General features: G+C 35.2%; 1 protein-coding gene across 1 annotated transcript in view; it reads left to right on the top strand.

The window, feature by feature from the left end:
• The window catches only part of LOC149807292 (axotactin-like), a 228898-nt gene that overhangs the window by 33610 nt on the left and 174808 nt on the right, over nt 1–20480 (top strand). The window contains exon 2 of the mRNA XM_089964906.1: nt 5596–5957. Coding sequence (XP_089821032.1) covers nt 5615–5957 — 343 coding nt within the window. The 5' untranslated portion in view covers nt 5596–5614. The remainder of the gene's footprint in view (nt 1–5595; nt 5958–20480) is intronic.

Below are 20480 nucleotides of genomic sequence, written 5' to 3'. Positions count from 1 at the left end.
TTGGAGACACGGTCCAGTCTATGGTTACGTTACTAAGTAACTCATCACAAGCTTGGAGACATGGTCCAGTCTATGGTAATGTTACTAAGTAACTCATCACAAGCTTGGAGACATGGTCCAGTCTATGGTAATGTTACTAAGTAACTCATCACAAGCTTGGAGACATGGTCCAGTCTATGGTAATGTTACTAAGTAACTCATCACAAGCTTGGAGACATGGTCCAGTCTATGGTAATGTTACTAAGTAACTCATCACAAACTTGGAGACATGGTCCAGTCTATGGTAATGTTACTAAGTAACTCATCACAAGCTTGGAGACATGGTCCAGTCTATGGTAATGTTACTAAGTAACTCATCACAAGCTTGGAGACATGGTCCAGTCTATGGTAATGTTACTAAGTAACTCATCACAAACTTGGAGACATGGTCCAGTCTATGGTAATGTTACTAAGTAACTCATCACAAGCTTGGAGACATGGTCCAGTCTATGGTAATGTTACTAAGTAACTCATCACAAGCTTGGAGACATGGTCCAGTCTATGGTAATGTTACTAAGTAACTCATCACAAGCTTGGAGACATGGTCCAGTCTATGGTAATGTTACTAAGTAACTCATCACAAGCTTGGAGATATGGTTCAGTCTATGGTAATGTTTCAGGGTTGCTTCAATGAGCTGGTGTGGAATAGAGTCATATGTGTTGTCCAGATCCAACCACACCACAGTAGGATCTCCTTGGTTGATCTGAGACCCATGCAATAGTTAGGCAAGGGTGCTGTTGCATTCTACTTAGCCCCAAAACCCAAACTGATGGCTTGCATTATTTATATGTATTATATCAAGCAGATAGGCTTCAAGTTTCCCTGAAACATCCAAGATGCTGTTGTATTGTACCTTGCATTTTCTTTTTGGTGGGGACATTTATAATTATTGTTTTGGTGTTAAAGCTGTTGACTTGTTAAGTGTAAAATGTAATGCTGCAAATATGTCTAAAAAATACTTCATTATGGCTTGTAAGTATTGTGGTAAGTAACACTGGCCAGGGATGAAGCTAAACCATGGGGTTAACATCCAACTTCATGGAAAAACTGAATAAGTTAAATTTTATTTTCTTACAGTTTCTACATGTTCAGTTATCCTAAATATAAAAAGTTAACTGTATGGAAACAGTTTTGATGACAATGGTTTTATAGCTGTTAGTGTTGATGCAGATACCACTGGGTGCTTGTTCTAATGATTACTCCTAACAAACTGCACAGACCCAGATTTGCCACTGCATTGTGTGATGGCAGATCAAGGTCAGTGCAGTTTGCAGTTGGATTTGATTTAGAGTACTGTATATGTAGTCTACATGAAAATGAAAACTTCTCAGCTACTTATCTTGTTTTGTACAATTTATTATATACTTGTTTAAGATTGAAGATATCAAAAGCATTTGATATTGTACACCTTTGGAAAAGAGAATTTTTGCTGAGGATGAAATATTTTCATTCATTTCATTCTCAAGCTTAAATCTTTAATCTGTCCTACCATTATGAGGATTCACAACGTAGCTGTTTTTCACAAATTAATGGGTTGGTTAGTACTAAAATTTGCAACTGAATGACAGTAATATCATTTAACAGTGCATAATTAAGCAAGCTCACTTTTGTGCAGCCATTATTGAAAGTCTACTGCAAGAATGCATCATTACACTCCTTCTCATTATTCATTTTGATCTTATCATTATGTGATATCTCTTTGCTATATCATCAATATTTAACACAAATATAATATTGGTACTATCATTTGTAAGTTTTCTTTCAAAATGTTCAAAGAAATGATTTCATTATGTGACTACTGATTCCAAGGGTCAGGTTTAAAATTCAGAGTATGTGTCTGTGCATGTGTGTGTATGTTGATTAATATCTCTTGCCTTTATTTTACACATTTCTTAATTTTTCATTAAATCAAGTCATTGTTGGATATCATTAACAGCCAGATAAATTTTCTGCTGATTGCACAAACTTTAGGATAGCTACTTTTAATTTCAAGGGCCATAGCCAAGGTTTAAACATGAACATAAAATTCTGTCTTTGAAATGAATTAAACAACTTTTCCATTGCTGCCTAGTATATAGCACATAGGGGATGATATGAATCTGTTATATGGGTCCATGAATTTTCATTAGTTATTTTTCAAATATTCCAATATTTTCCTCCTGGGGGCCAGCATGGAAATGTCAAACTGTTGACATCTTTCCTGCAGGAGTATTAGTTGCCCTTAATCATATTTGCAATAAGAAAAATTCACATTTTAACAGTGAAACTATGTAGAGACCATCCGATAACTTCAAACTATACCACATCAAAGCTTCCAAAACTTCAGTAAAATTGTGGACCATTGTTGTGTAAAACAGTGTTTCGAATAGTGCTGTAAGATATATTATTAACATGTGTTTGGGGTTTAACACCATTTCTTGGCGTAAGATAGGCTATAAATTGCAGCCAGCATTATTGGTGGAGGATGAACCTGTGAAATCCCTAGTAAGAACCACTGACCCACAGGAAGCTACTGGCAAACTTTTTCATATACTCTGATCCTGAGACTCAGACCCACATAGACAGAGGCAAGATGACAAGTTATTGGTAAAGGTGGGCTCCTGAGAACACTATGAGAATATAAGCATTACTTCCTGAGGATTACATATATTTTTGGGGGTAAATGAGTGATACAAAACTTAGTGATTGTTTTGAATTATTTCTTTTAAATTACATTTATGTAAAAAAAAAATGCATGTGCACTAACTAGTAGATTTCACAGTCATTGTCATAGTCAGGGGTTCAGCCTAGCAACGTGTGCTTGAAGGCAGATTGCTTGAAAGGTTTAATAGCCCAGCACTAAAGTACACAAAGAAAGTAAATGGTTAATCATATTTGTAGTTAGGAAAATGAACATTATAATTTGATAAATTGACTGGAAACTCCATATTTTCACATCCGGTAATAGAAAAAATGTCTCATAAAAATACACACAATGATGTATTTTATGTCCAAATAAACATGGCGTGTGTATGTGTGGTAATTGCTCAGCACTGCACTTTACCATGCCTTTGATCATTTTGTGATGAGATATTTATACATAGTCAAGAAGGTTCAGGTGGGTTTCATGGATTCAATTTTGTTACATCAGTTTACTATTTTTTATGAGTACCATATATACTCACTTATAAATGTAGTCAAACTTCGAACAACATAGACTCTGATCTGCCATTGCATAATGTGCTGGCAGAACAGGGTCTATATTTTTTTGTTCAATGGATCAATCATAACAAACTGCATTGACCTAGATCTGCCAGTGCATAATGTGATTGCAGATCTAGGTCTGTGCAGTTTGGAGTAGAATATAATTTTCAAAGGAGCTTTAATATTACAGTATAACAGACCACATCTAAACCACAACAAATTATTAATTCACAGTATGTGATTTTCTCATGCCAGTTTAGAACAATTTATTTTGGAAAGAAAATTTGTATTATCAAAATTTGAAAGTGAATTAAAAGTTATATATATATATATATATATATATATATATATATATATATATATATATATATATATATATATATATATATATATATATATATATTGATTAATGACATGAAAATCAGTCATTTATTCATTGTGTATTTATAGCAATAATATGTTGATATTGTATTAATAATATTTTTAAAAGGCATGCTTAGTTCAGCATTGTCAGAACACTTTGGGTAGAATTAAATAGCCCTCTGACTTCATCATTAGTTTAGTGTGCTCTGGCATACATCTTTGTCAGACCACTTTAAGAAGAATTATATAGTCCTCATCTTATGGTTAGTTTGTTCTGGCATACATTTGAACTTTGCAGGCCATGAATGTGATAGTTACATCAATGAGTCAATATGCAATTTGAATATGTATACCACAGAACTACACAAACTTTTAATAGCTTTGGGACTGATTTTTTGAAGGGAGATATGTGAAGTATGAGGAAATGCTAGAGATGACACAAATTGCTTCTATCATTATTTACAAGTGTAAACTACTCTAGTGATTATGCTATAATACAGTTTTCAAAAGTGCTAAACAGTGATCAAAGACCTAAATAAGAAGGCAAGAAGGGCTGTGTGCAGTATCACTAGGGGAAAGCAAGATTTACAAGTGAATAACAGGATTTCTTTACTTCATGAATGAGTCATTGGTATACCACAGATAGATAGACGGATGGATTAAGATGGATTAATGGATGGATGGATGGATGGAGGGAGGGAGGGATGTTGAGTCCAACTGCAATAGTGTGAAAGCAGATCTGGGTCTGCAAGTTTGTTAGTAGTAATCACCAGAATAAACAATTTAGACCATGATATGCTGGTGTAGTATTTTGCACTGGCAGATCAGGATCCATGTTGTTTGTAGTTGGGCTTGGCTCATAAGCAAGTATATTTGGTGTGTATTTTATGGCAGTATTGTTTTTTTATAGCATATGCAAAATATATAGTACCTATAGTTGCCTTTAAATATATGGCTTCTGCAGGCTTAAGTATAATGCAGCTCTTTTTTTGCACTCTGTTATCATTTTTGTATTGTGTTACATATAACTACCAGTAGAAAGGTAGTTGCTAGAGTCCTGCAGTTTTGTTTTTCAGACCTCATCACATTATTCCATGTATGGCTAAGACAATTGTTAAGGTTTCGCATAATAATTACCTATGTGACATGTTTCCTTTATCTCTACAGGTCTTAGACCAGAAGAGATAATCAAATGTTCGTAGCCCATTGTCTATCTGTTAGAACAAGTTTGTTATAGCTATTCCTCCAAAACTGTTTGCAGGAGAGTCATGAAATTGTACACAGTCATCCCAAGGTCTGGTTGGTCAAAAATGAAAAAGGCTGCTACTTGGACATCTATTATGTTGAATTATTTTGACAGTCTTGCTATTACACCTCCAGAACAGTTGGTCATATTGATGTGGAGTTTTCACCAAAAGACATGATGTTTTCTTGGTCATAAATGAAAATAGTGCCAATTTGACATCCAATATGGACATTGTCTTGAAAATCTAGTTACTTCGCTTTATGGTATGTATGGTGAATCAAAATGGAGTTTTCACTGAGAGACTTCTTTTGGTGTTTTGTTAGAGATGTCTAGTTGCTTCTTAATGAATTTTTGCTGATACTACAGCCAATATGGCCAGCATGATGGCATCTTAAAAATCTGATTGCTACTTCTCCTGAATGGATGATCATATTGACATGGTGTTTTCACCCAAAAGACTTTTACGACATCTGAAGATACATAGTCCTAAATGAAAATGGTATCAGTCTAACATACAATATGGTTGTCATGATGGCCAACATGAAAATCTTGTTTTTGCTTAAGAATAATTTCAGGTGGTTTCAAAAGATAGTGGTTAAAAATGAGAAATGGTTAGTTTGGATTCTTGTATTATGCCCAAGAGTTAAAACAGTTTTGTGTGTAGATGTGCGCTGTTTGGTGAAGCATGCTGCAAGATGATTTGCAGATTCAATAAAGAATTCCTACATATAATTCTATTTATTCTACTCTTCTTTTTTTGCAGATTAGATTCATGACGGAAAATGGAGTTTGCTGGATACAAATTTCACAATCTAGTGCTGGGATGCCTGGTGCATCTTTTATCAAACTCACTGATTTTGTCCAGCTCACAAACTATGACCAAGTCGTGGACATTTAACATTCCTGAGAGATCTTTCATTTCATTTTCACCAGTTTACACACAAGAACAGGATCAACAAATTTCTTTGGATTTTAAGACAAATAACCCCAATGGAGTTCTTTTCTGTCATCTGTTACAAGATTCTCAGCGTTTAAATTATCAAATGTGTGCAGAGTTGAAAAATGGTGTGCTGAAGTTACTGTATTCAATAACCATCTTCCGAGAGGAAATGACTATTGGCAAAGGTAAGTCTGACAAAGAAATGCAACAGAAATGACCATTGTGGTCTGCAAATTCATGAAAATTCTTCATTTATGTACTGTATATATACTTGTTTACAAGTTGAATCCAAAGGCAAACAAAGAAACCTCGATTTACCATTTTATATTATGCTGGGAGATCAGGGTCCATGTTTGTTATTCTACTGATTACTCATAGCAAACTGCATTGATCCAGATCTACTGGTGCACTGTGTGTGTGATTTGGATTTTTAACGTAGCTTTAACAATTTTTCAGTCATATTTTGCTACAGTGTTTGCAGTGTGGCAGTTTATAGTGATGTCTAGCATTGGGGCATCATGCAGCAGACATGTAGCATGATGCCCCAGTCACATTATCCTGACACCAGGCTGACCAGTCTTGACACTAACCTCTTAATGCTGAGCACCAAACGAGGCAGTTGTTAGTACCATTTTTTGTAAGTCTTTGGTATGACTTGGCCAGGGATTTAACCCACGACCTCCTGCATCCGAGGCAGATACTCTAACCACTAGACCACAAGAGTGTTCTGGTGCATTGTGTAGTTTGGTTCAACTTACACGCGTGTACAAAAACAGCATATGAGTGTATGAAGCTAGAGCTGTAAAATTGAACACACATATGATGGTAATAGTTAAACTTTTATAAGGTAATGCAATATTCAAATAGGCATTGTTTCATACCAGTGTGAACTCTGAATGAAGGTTGAAGGAATTTTACTCTGTAATAAATGTGAGGAAGTATTTCATCATAAATGTTACATACTGAATGAGCTTTCTAAATTCCTAAAGCAAAAATAATAAATTAATGATCAAAACATACCAGTGATATTAAATCCAGTGTTCATAAGCATTAATTTACTGTATAACCACTTACCCAGTGATATTAAATCCAGTGTTTCATAAGCATTATTAACCGCTCCAGTGGCCTAGTGGTTAGAGCGTCTGCCTAGGATGCAGGAGGTCGAGGGTTCGATCCCTGGCCAAGTCATACCAGAGACTTAAAAAATGGTACTAACAGCTGCCTTGCTTGGCATTCAGCATTAAGAGGTTAGTGTTAGGACTGGTCGGCCTGGTGTCAGGATAATGCGACTGGGTGGGACATCATGCTACATGTCTGGAGCATAATGCCCCACTGCTAGACATCACTATAAACTGCCACATTGCAGACATCATAGCAATATGACTGAAAAATTGTTAAAGCTACGTTAAAAATCATAATCACATCACATCACATCAAAAGCATTAATGTACTATATACCCACTTACAAGATAGGTCCAGCTGCAGAACTGTACAGACCCCGATCTGCCATTGCGTTATGTGATGGCACAAGTCCATCTACCAGCTGCACAGACCCAGATCTGCTGTCTCCTAATGGATCAGCAGATCTGGATCTGTGCAGTTTGTTAGGAGTAATAAGTAAAACAAGCAGCATACCATATATATTCCCCATATACAATGAGTTCAACTGCAAACTGCACAGACCCTGGCCATTGCATAATGCACCAGCAGATCTGGGTCTGTGCAGTTTGTTAGGAGTAATCAGTAGAACAAACAAGATAGACCCTGATCTGCAGGTGAATTATGTTATGCAGATCAGGATCTATGTTTGCAGTTTGTCTTGACTTTTAAGTGAGCATACATACTGCAATAGGCATCCAATTTATCATTTTACTTTTGCAAGTATTTAAATAATAAGTTACATCTGATAATTGAATAGTGTTCATTCTGCCCATCCTTTATGATACTCCCACTCCCAAGTGTTAAAATTTTGGCACATTTTTACAAAAGATGTATATTTCTTATAATAAGCCTACTCCATACTTTTGCCAAATTAATTTGGCCTCTTGTTGGCCTTCTCATGGGAAAAATGATGTAGTCTAATAACTCAGCTGAGAAACATGCCTATCGTGTGGATATGAATTTGTCATTTTGAAAGAAAATTCATCAAAATTAATCAGAAATGAGTATAGTCTGAAGAATAATCTGATTCATAAGTTGTAAATTTACATCCTAAATCTGATTGCCTCTTGAATTTATTGATTTTTAGTTCCACTGGTCATAGACCAAAGAATTTTTATGGGAAGGCCTGTTGTCTTTCATCCATCCATGCATTAGCAATTAGCATAAACTGCACTGAGTTTTATTATATTCTGATTGGCCTACATTATTTACCTGTATATAAGTCTACTCAAACTGCAAAGAACAAAGATCCTGATCTGTCATATCATAATGCACATGACAGCATGGGTCTATTTTGTTTGTTCTACTAATTATTCCTAACAGACTGCACAGACCCAGATCTGCTGGTGCATTATGCAATAGCAGATCTGGGTCGGTGCACTTTGCAGTTTGACTCTTGATTATATACGCTACTTGGAGAATTGCCATGAAACTGTACATACACAATCATTATATGGTCTAGTTGGGCATCCAATATGGCTACCAAAGTGGTCAGCTGGAAAATCTTGTAATGGACCTAGATGAAAATGATGCTGATATGATGTCCAGGTATGGATTCTATGACAGCCAGCTGGAAAATTTTGTTATTGCTGTTGCTGAATGGAAAGTCATATCTGCATGGGATTTTTTTGACGGAAAGACTTCTTACGATGTCTAGTTTGTCCTAAATTAAAATGATACATATGGACATACAATATGGCCACCACAGCACCCATCTTAAAAAAATCTTGTTACTGCTGCTTCTCTGGAATAGAGGCTCATATCAACATGAGGTTTTCACTGAAAGGCTTCTTATGTTGTATATTACCCCAAACAGACACTTCGGTGGGGTGGGGTGGGGTTGGGTGGTGATGTAGATGTATTGTTGTTTTACATTCTTCTTATGCTGAATATCTGCATCATTTTAATCTAATTTTAATATCTGATATTCAAATTGTAATTTTTCTGGAGGCTGCAAAGATTGTTTGAATAATTTTATCATTTTAATCTAATTTTAATATCTGATATTCAAATTGCAATTTTTCTGGAGTCTGCAAAGATTGTTTGAATAATTTTATCTTTTTAATCTAATTTTAATATCTGATATTCAAATTGTAATTTTTCTGGAGGCTGCAAAGATGGTTTGAATATTTTTATCATTTTAATCTGATTATAGCAAGTCCCATCCAATGCAAATGATTTAATCAAATTTTGGCTACATAGATAAATTTTGAAGAACTTCAATAACTTACTCCTATATTGTTTGTTGAAATGTCATGTAATAAGGTCAGAATAATGAGAGACTATAGATTAAAACAGTATTAAAATTTTGAATGATCTTGAACCTTCCAGCAAAAATATATTACTTATAAAAGGCACTGTACAGTCATGGGCATTACAATAATACCTTATCAGATATCCGTGGAGATCAAAAGTAACACAAGTTGTTTTTACTCATATTTTTCAAGTTATATGCATCAATATTTAAAGCTCTCAACATATTCTTTCATTTAAGGGATTCAGTTTTCAGTGAAAAAGACCAAAACCTTTAAAGATACATTTGAAATCAATTTTCTGTTCATATATCATGGACAGGTCACAGAAAAATGCAAATTTGCAGAGATCACTTACCATATATGCTTGCATGTAAGTGTGTACAAGTTAGATCCAACTGCAAATTGAAAAGATCCAGATCTGCCATGATATAATGCACCAGCAATCTAGGTCTATTCAGTTTGTTTGGAGTAATCAGTAGAGTAAACAACATAGACCCGGAACTGCATGTGCATTATATGATGGCAGATCAGAGTCTGTGTTGTTTGCAGCGGACAGGACTTACAGATGAGTATATACAATACACTGTCAGGTACATATGCACATTTGTTGATCTAAAACAACTGCTAGTAATAACCTTACTGTTTTGCCTGAAAACCTGCCAACAGAATTAAATGCCATGTGCATATGTTTATTTGAAGTCTTCTGCAAGTTCTCTGCTTAAATATTTATAACAATGTTAGCTTGTTGGTTATGATACAAGTCAAGAGAATCAAATACTATTTAAGGGTAGTATCAGATATATATATATATATATATATATATATATATATATATATATATATATATATATATATATATATATATATATATATATATAATTTGAATAGCCTCAAGAACATGGCTGGTTAAGACTTGTGATGATAAAAATAGATGGAATCTGTAGTTTAGGAAGCCTTTCTTACATTTAGTTCAGGGAAACTGGACAATAGACCTATGTCTTTATTCCATTATGCATATAAATAAATCTTATAAGCATGCTGCATGATGGGATTAAAAGGGCGGGGTAAACTGGCTAACATTGTAATTTGGACAGAACACAACAAGATAACATATTACAGTGGGGGGGGGTAGAGCCAAAAAAAAAGTGCAAAACATCAATTTTTGTCAAACAAATACAGGAGAAATTCTTGTTGGCTCTGACCACATAAGCCTATATGATAGGCTGCTGTCTCTCATCTAGTGTCCATCTCACCAGCACTACTCCTCCTAAACTGCATGGAGGATTACTATGAAACATTACACACATTTTCATCCCAAGATCCAGTTGGTCTTGAATGTAAATTGTGCCGCTCTGACATCCAATATGTCTACCAAAGTAGACATCTTGAAAATCTTTTTATTGTTAGTTGTCTTGAATTGATGGTCATATCAGCATGGGGTTTTCACTAAAAGATGTCTGGTTGGTCTTGGATAAAAAAAGATGTGAATCTGATGTCCAATATTGCCACTATTTTGGCCTTTTGGAAAATCAATATTATTCCTACTCCTGAATGGAAAGTCACAGTGACATGGAGTTTTTAGCAGAAGATTTCTTATGATGTCTAGTTGATCCTACATGAAAATGGTTCTTCTTGGATCAACATGCATGTTTCTCTAAAAAATGAGGCTGATCTGATGTTCATTATGGTCACTACAGCAGCCATCTTGAAAATAGTTTTAGCGCTGCTCCTGAAGGGAAATGCATATCAACATGGGTTTGCATTAGAAGACTTCTTATGATATCTAGTTGGTCTGAAATGAAAAGTATTCTGCTGTCACATCCAATACGGTCAGCACAGTGGCCATGTTATTATTGTACCTGTTGAATGTATGTCATATCAACATGGTTTTCAGTAAATGACCTTTTATGGTGTCTACTTGGTCTTAAATGAAACTGGAGCCAGTCTGACATCCAGTATGGCCACCACAAAAACCATCTTGAAAATTTTGTTACTGCTACTCCTCTTGAATGGAAAGTCATGTTATCCAGATGATTTCTTATAGTGTTTAGTTGGAATTAAATAAATTTTGTACTGATCTGATATCCAGTATGGCCACCACCCCAGTGGCCATCTTAAAAATCTTATTGCTTTTTATCCAAGATAGAAAGTCGTATCAGTGTCAGATTTTTTCCAGAAGACCTCTTGTAATATGATATTTAGTACAAAAAATAAGGGTGTTGATCTGACGACATCCAGTATGGCCACCACAGCAGCCATGAAAATCTTGTTATTGCTGACTCGTCTTAAATGAAAAGACATATTACTATGAGGCTCATCTGACCTAAATACATGGTGTCTAGTTTGTCATAAATGAAAATGATGCTGATCTTACAGCCAATATGACTGCCGGAGTGGCAGATTTGAAAATCTTATCTCTCAATATCAGAGATTATGGTTTCAGCACTCAGCAGTTAAAAAGAAGAAATGGTCTTATGTTGAATTCCTGGAGATTCTTTTTTGGACAGTAGAGCATCAGTCTCTTTGAGGGACTCTTGTACGAAATATTGCATGTTCCTCCCGAATAAACTCTTAAAAAAAGGAACATTAGACTTAATAGTCTATGTAGAAATATTGAAAGTTTTTCTTGCTCAAATGGGATGCCATCGGAATTTTGTCTTATACATTATTAACAAAATTATCTTATGAAAAATATCGAAAAGTTATCCTGTTAACTTTGATATCTTTTGAGAGAAAAATGAAAGTAATACTGATGAATTACCTATTTCAAAGAGGCAAAACATATGGACAGTTCTGTTTTGTTCTACTGAGGATTCCTAACACACTGCACAGACCGAGATATGCTGGTGTATTATGTGATGGCAGATCTGGGTGTGTGCAGTTGGATCTGATTTACAGACATATGTATGCAGTATTTTAAATGGCAATCATTAAAGAATTTTGGCATTTGGTTCAATACAACACTTATCTCAGGGCCTGAATATGTCTATTCTGATGTGAGATCCAGGATCAAAGAAACTATTTAATGTTATTAGTCTGGGCAATGCAAAAAACATTAGCTCTGGATGAGCTGTTTTACTGATGTGACAAATGTTGCTTGGGTCATGGAAGTCTTTAGAAACACTTGGGTTGTGTCCAAACTCAAAGTGGCTGGACTTTTTACTTTTATTCTGTTTTACTTGGGGGGGGGGGGGCATTAGGCTCAGTATAACACCAAGTCATTCATTTATGATGACCATCCAGTAAATGATATTATAAAGGATAATATATGAAAATTGTGTCAAGATTCATAAAAACTATTACATTTCTTCAAAATATTTTTTTATAATCTAAAGCATGGTTTTAAGCTTTCATACAGTTTCTGAGAACTTTAGATGACCTAATGTAGGTCAGCCTCATTGAGTGAAATACAGAAAATCCATATTTAGTTAACCCCAAGGCATCTTCATTTCAGTTTGGTAAAACAAAAGGAGACTTAATTTTCAACAAGTCTTGTGTCCATATGCAACTTTATTCATCATTATTTGTTATTTTATCCTACACTTGCTATGAAATATGGGTTGATGTGCCATCATGGCAAAAAGGCCAGCTTTGATTCACACCTCCCTTTGGTGTTCTTTTGTGCATTGGGTTTCCAAGCTTTTTGTGACAGCCATGTAATGCAGACATTACAGGTGATGATAGGAAGGAAGTCAAACCCTGCCGACCAAGAGTATCTTGAGAAGAAGATTAATGGCAAAAATGTAGAATAAACTTTCATAAGAAAATGCCAAAATGGTAGTCATTGAAATTTAAGGTCAAAATTTTCTACTTCTGGCAGTTTCTTTTAAGAACTCCATGATCTCATTTGGACTGTTATCTCCATTTGACACATTTGTTTCTTCCAGGAGAGTGCATTGGGTCTTACTGTCTATTCTATAGCCCATGCCAAAGGAGAATAGATTCAGAGTTTCTTCCCAAAAACTTTAGCTATTCGCAAAGTATATTTTGACATCAGCCATCCTTTGTCAGCAAATGAACTCTGTTGTTCCCTTTCTTCATATTCAGAAAAGCACATGTAGATATCTTCTTAAAAACAAATAAAAAACATTTACTAGTATTTTATTCCCATTTTGATATTCCTAGGTGGACCATATTATTTTCTGATTCTGTCCATCTGCCATATATATTCACTTATAAAGTCAGATGGCAAACAACATAGATCTTGATCTGCCATAATGCTCCTGCAGATTAGGATCTGAGTTTCTACTGACTACTCCAACAAACTGCACAGACCCAGATCTACCAGTGCATTATGTGTCAGCATACCTGGGTCTGTGCAATTTGCAGTTGGACTTGTATATACAGTATCTGTCAGTCCACCAATTTCATTCAGCACAATAACTTGAAATGTCCACCATTTAAAACTACCATAAGCTTTGTGAATGGCTTGCACTTTGGGAACAGTAAGAATCCTATTGTTTTTTGGGGTCTAAAGGTCAAAATTCAAGGTAAGTATGACAAAATGAAAAAGATAGTCTCTGCATAATAAGAATTTTACAATGCAGACCAGTAACAAACTTTGTGGATGGCTTGCACTTGGGTTAAGAGAGAAGCTTATGGTGTGTAAAGGTAAAGGTCAGTGTCATTATAACAGATAGGAAAAAAATGGTTTCCACACAAAAGTTTAAGTTTCATCGATGCAACTTCACCAAAGTTTATTGATGACTTATACATTGGATTGGAAAGAATCCTATTGATTTTGAGGTTAAAAGGTCAAGGTCACTTTGCCGGAAAAAAATAGCTTCACACTATAACATTTGGATCAAACTTTGTAAATGGCTTGCACTGAAGGTAAGGAAGAAATTTATTTAATTTTGTGCAGAATGGTCAAAGTTGATGGTCACTATAACTAAAGAAGAAAAATGGCTTCTGCACAAATATTTCAATTGTTGACTATGTACCTTCATCAAAAGTTGTGAATGACTTGTATGTTGGGTAGGAAAGAAGCTTTTTGGGGTCAGATGGTTAAAGGTCAAGGTCAACAGTGACTTCAAGAAGAAAACAGATTTTTGCATAATAACTTTAGTCACATACCTGACAGTTTGTGGAGGACTTGCACTTAAACTATGGAAGGGGTCTATTGATTTGGGGTTAAAAACTCAAAGGTCAACATCACTGTGACTCCAGATTATTTGGTATTGTTGTGGAGCTACATGTGTCTACCTTTCTATAATACCACCCACTTTAGTGTATCTTAAGTGACCTTGATGCTAAAGAACTCGGAAGTAGGCTACTACCTCCTGACACGTAAATGAGGCGCCAAGGGTTAATGAGTTAAGAGTAGACATCTTGACCAAAGGTTAGGGTCATTTTAGACATGCTGGTCTAAGCTCTGCAAAGTTAAAAATTCCCTACTATTGCCTATATAGAGGACTGTTAAACACAGGGTGGGCATCCAGTGTACAATAACTCATTATAGTACTCTGGTTTTGTGGCATATTTGTGTTTCTAAAACATTTATGCTAATGGCTGTTTTAGTAAGAGGGTTTGAATCTAAAGAGAAAACCATATATACTTGTTTATAGGTCAGTCCTAGCTGCAAACTGCATAGATCCAGATCTGCTGTCACATAATGCACTGGCATATCTGGATCTGTACAGTTTGTTAATAGTAATCAGTAGAACAAACAACATTATTGCAATGGCAGATTAGGGTCTATGTTGTGTGCATATGTTGTGTATGTTCATACAGTATTAGAAGAGTTGGTTACAAGCTTCATTTAACTTGGTTGGGAGCTCACATCTTTTGGAGATGTCTACTCTTATTTTCAGTATGGTTGCACCGAATACCACTCATATAAGATCTATATAAGATCCATTTCTGACACTGACTTGACCCACAATGTTAAGTGGCAAGAAGTTACTAGGCATTAATGATGATATTTTCCATGAAAATTATGATGTTTTGCACATTTTTGCAGCTGCTTCCCTTCCTCAAACTACACTGTGATCAAGTGCTTAAAATATCTATTTTACCTGAATTTTGGACACAGTGAGGGGGATTTCTTATTAAAGCATGTGTACGTATTTAATTAGTAAGGTTATTTATTTACCTTATCTGTAACAGAAATTATCAAATGCCCCTCATCACCAAGAGCAGAGTCATTTCATTGTTATCAATGGACATGGCTGACAGCCTGCCTTCCTGTTTATACTGGTAACCTCCTTATGCAGCAGGGCTATTGGAATTAAAAATGCCTCACTGTAAAAAGGGTGAATCCTTGGCTCATTGGAATTTAGCATAGTCTAAATATAGGTATGACTTTTCTTTTGTTGTTGCTGTTGTTGCATATTAGCCCACTACACTACTAAAAATCAGCCCACTACACTGCTAAGATCATGGAAAGTTCCAGCTACAAAGAGCTCTTCGAGATTACTAACAAGCTAATGTCAAGGAACAAATCAACACCACTTCCAACTACCTTCTCTCCAGTAGACCTTCTGGACATGTTTGCAGATTTTTTCCGTGACAAAGTACAAACCATTAGAGATAAGCTTGACACCACAATTTCAATTGACTCGTCATCACCATACAGTTGGGATACAGAATTTGAGTGGCAACTATTAGCAGCATTTGAACCGGTCTCTATGGATTTCGTACATACAATCCTGATGAAGAGTGCATCAAAGTCATGTGAACTTGATCCAATTCCAACATCACTGCTGTTTGAGTGCTTAGATCCAGTATTGCCTTCACTAACTGATGTTATTAATACCTCTCTCTCATCTGGGGAATTCCCATCATTTTTCAAAACTGCCATTGTAAAGCCTCTGCTGAAGAAACCAACACTAGACCAAAATGATTTAAAGAACTACCGCCCAGTTTTTAATCTCCCATTCATATCAAAAATCTTGGAAAAGGTTGTTCTATCCCAGCTTGTATCTCATCTAAATTCAAATAGTCTTTTTAGCAATGTACAATCTGCATATCACCCTTGCCACAGTACTGAAACTGTTCTTCTAAAAGTAGTTAATGACATTCTCTCTGCGTTGGATAGCGGAAAGATTACAGTCCTCACCCTCCTTGATTTGTCTGTAGCATTTGACACAATAGACCATGAATATATATTACTTCACCGTCTCTAGCATGTATTTGGCATTCATGATACAGCCTTACTGTGGTTCAAGTCCTCTTGCTCAACAGGACACAAATTGTGTCTGCAAATGGAATACACTCCAGCCCAGTTGATCTATGTTGTGGTGTTCCACAGGGGTCTGTTCTTGGACCTGTTCTCTTCATTCTGTACACTCATTCGCTCTCAAGTGTCATAGATCATCATCCAGTGTCTCGCCAGTTGTACGCTGATGACACCCAAATATACAAATCTAGCCACCCAACTGAAGTTGATGCTACCATCCAAGGTGTAGAGAGGTGCATTTCTGATGTGAAATCATGGATGACATGTAACAAGCTGCAGATGAATGATGATAAAACTGAGACCATTCTGATCACAACACAAAGACTTTCTCATTCACATCCTTTACCTCAAACATAAATATCAGCAATGCCAACATTAAATTCACACAATCAGTACGAAACCTAGGTGTTACTCTGGACAGTACTCTCACATTGCACCAACATGTCATGAACATATGCAAGGCTGCATATCTTGAGCTGAGACGCATCAGCTCAGCTCACAAATATCTTTCAGTTGATGCCACTAAAACACTTGTGTGTTCATTAGTACTTTCAAGACTGGACTATTGTAACTCAATTCTGTCTGGTTCATCTCAATATTTACTCCAGAAACTTCAAAAAGTTCAAAACACAGCTGCTCAGATCATACTTAGAGTACCACGATCAGAGCACACCTCCCCACTGCTCTGTACCCTACACTGGCTATCCATTCAATCCAGAATCAAACACAAAATTTGTTTTCTCTGCTACATTTCACTAGTCCAACATGCCTATCCTACCTCACCCATGTGTACACACCAGCAAGATAGTTATGCTCCTCTTCTGACAATCGTATACTCATTATTCCCACTATGAAAACAAAGGCATACGGACAGCATTCTTCTGCATACCAGGGCCCAGCAATGTGGAATGAATTGCCCACTGAACTTAGACACAAAGACACAGTGATCACATTCAAGAGGGCTCTCAAAACTCACTTATTTCGACTGCAAGAACAAACTTAAAGACCTAATAATGTTTCCTACCTGAAATATTCTCAGCGTGTTTTTTTTAATTTATTTATTTTTTTTAAATTATTTTTTTTATTATAATGTTTTTCTAATTTCATGTTGTTGTTTTTGTAATAATATTATTATGTTTTTTATCTTATAGGTGTTGTCTAATGTTGTAAAGCACTTAGAACTTCTAAAGATTAGGCGCTATACAAAGTCCTCATTATTATTATTATTATTATTATTATTATTATTATTATTATTATTATTATTATATTAGCAGTTGGATTGTTGTCAGCATTATCTGCATCTTCCAAGCTTTTTTGTGTAATCAGTGTATACTTAGCCATGTAAGGTTTGCATTAGTCTTGATAATCTTGAGAATTACAACACTTTGTTATATTTGTTATTGGCGTATTCTCTCCAACCCTCACGAAGCACAGATACATCTATTCTGATGCATTTACAGCTAACTATATAAATCCAACGTGACAGTCAAATGTACCTAAATTTTTCTCACATACTAAATTTATGTATCAATCAAATGTACCTAAATTTGTCTGACGTACTAAATTTATGTATCAATCAAATGTACCTAAATTTGTCTCACATACTAAATTTATGTATCAATCAAATGTACCTAAATTTGTCTCATGTACTAAATTTATGTATCAATCAAATGTACCTAAATTTGTCTCACATAATAAATTTATGTATCAATCAAATGTACTTAAATTTGTCTCACTAAATTTATGTATCAATCAAATGTACCTAAATTTGTCTCACATAAATTTATGTATCAATCAAATGTACCTAAATTTGTCTCACATACTAAATTTATGTATCATAAGTCTGTAAAGTGTCCAATATTTTGAAGAGAATGTTTCCATCAACAATCATCTAAATTTGAAATGTAATGTTTAAATGTGAAATCAGCTTAGATTTAAGACAAAAGAATACTGATAATATGGCAGCAAGAATAGAGACAGAGAGAGAGAAACTATTCTCAGTGGCAGAGAGTTCAAATAGTATTGTATCATTAACCAAGCTTTTCACCTTAAACAGCTGCATTTTTAACTTAGTACTACCTGGATTTCATAACAGAAGATCTAAATTTAGATTGGATTGCTGAACATTTTTTAGGGCTTTTGTGCTGTGAGTATAATTCATCTTTATTTTTTTTTCTTCAGCAAATGTAACCTTCCGTTAAATCTGTTATGTTTACAGATAATATGAATTGATATGTTTTTGAAATGTGATATCTTAATGCAAAGCAATTCATATTTGTGCTTAGATAAGAAATTGTGAACAATGCAACCACTTCTGTGTAATTACCTGGTATGTCCTAAAAGTTGCATTGATGCAATGTCTATAGGTATTTATTAATGTGCTCAAAAAATGACTTATCAGTTTTCCACAAACAGTTCACCGTATATACATGCATTGTGATCAGAGTGCTGACTACTAAGTTGAACTTTAGCAGATGTATTTGGATAATAATTTCAGTTCTAGGCCACCTACTTTGATCAGTGTATGTAGAGGGCTTGCACTTAATGCATGGAAGAGGTCTTTTGATTTTGGGGTCAAAAGGTCAAAGGTCAGGATCATTGCAACTGAAAGAAAAACTGTTTTTTGTTGCATAACTTTTATTCTAGAGTAAGTTCCTTGGGCAGACATTATAGATAGCTTTTGCTTAGAGTAATAAAGCAATGTATAGATTCTGAGAAGTTGAAATCAAAGGTAATGGTCATGGTAGGTCTGACAAAAAAATAATGATTTCTGTAAAGTAACTTTTGTGGTGCTCTACAGTTTTGTACTTTGCATAGGGTTTAGTTTTCAAAGAAAAAGAATTTCCAAGGTTTTCCACACTGGTTATCCTGGCTATTTTAAAAAGACCTTGTATATCGGGCAGGCCGATTTGAAAATTGAACTTGCCCTTGGGAAAATTGAACTTGCCCCAAAATGGTCAGGTAGAAAATAGTTTCTAAATATCCTGATTTTTAAGAGAGAGAGAGATATTTAAACAATAAAGAACAGAGCTGCATTTAATTTAATTTTTATCATGTTTTTGTAAATAACATTATTATTTATCTTTCCAGTTAAATTTCAAATGATCATGCAGATTTAACTGTGCATCCGGGAGGGAAACATGGTAAAAATAAGTCCATCACTTAATAATAGCCACAAAACTGTTAATGATTTCACTCTGTTTCTTCAGGGTGGTGTTATGTCCACTCACATGTCTGCTTCCACTTAATTACCAGTCCCTATGGAAAATAGGTTTGTTATTTGTTTTTTTCCTTAAGCAGTTTTGGGGTATTTTCTGTAGTGGCTGCAGAACATTAATTAATTTGCAGAGTATTTTTCTAGCCTTAGATACGCATTGAAACTTTCTTGCACATTTAGCAGCACCTACTCTATGAGTTACCCTTTCTATTTTTATGTGCTGGTTAGATAAGAAAAAATTAAACAAAAAAAACAACAACAAAAATCATTTAGAGGCACCTGAGGGGTTTGGGAAAGTCATTTTATTTGTGTTTTTAATTTCCTCCATGAGGTGAAAGATGATGGTAGGGATCCAGCCCCTGCTTGACGGTACAACTCCCCTAAGTGGGAGGTAAACCAGATGCCCCTCCCCATCTCCCCCCCCCCCCAACTCTACCTAGAAAGTTCATTTTGTGTAAAATATTATATTTCCTGAGGTGAGGTGGGCAGTAAACCGAAGCACCTTCTCCCCCCCCCCCGGTATTGATGTTACCCAGGCCAGGTCATCTCCCAGATGTTTCCTTTCTTGCCTTATTTCATCAACTATATCAGGAATAATGAAAGCTTGGCTCTTTGTAATGATTAATTTAGCTGTAACTGAAAGATTTGTGAACACTGATTTTATCAATGTACTTCACAATTATCATCTAGTCAACTTGAAATCAATGACAGGCATCAAAATATTTGACGAGCCAACGTTTGAGATTGAGAACACTTATTTTTATCCATTTAATTACTTGCCAAGCAGTATTTACTTATCAGTCTTCTGTTAATTACCACGTGAACAACAGATCATAAACACAGCCTCTGGGTGTTACAGTTTCGGTTCATTGATTACATTGCTTTGAATGAAATC

The sequence above is a fragment of the Sinohyriopsis cumingii genome, chromosome 1, assembly GCF_028554795.1.
Source record: "Sinohyriopsis cumingii isolate HCF-2022 chromosome 1, ASM2855479v2, whole genome shotgun sequence".
NCBI classification, from domain to species: domain Eukaryota; kingdom Metazoa; phylum Mollusca; class Bivalvia; order Unionida; family Unionidae; genus Sinohyriopsis; species Sinohyriopsis cumingii.
The sequence above is the reverse complement of the archived record's forward strand: the minus strand, read 5'-3'. Positions and strand labels throughout refer to the sequence as shown.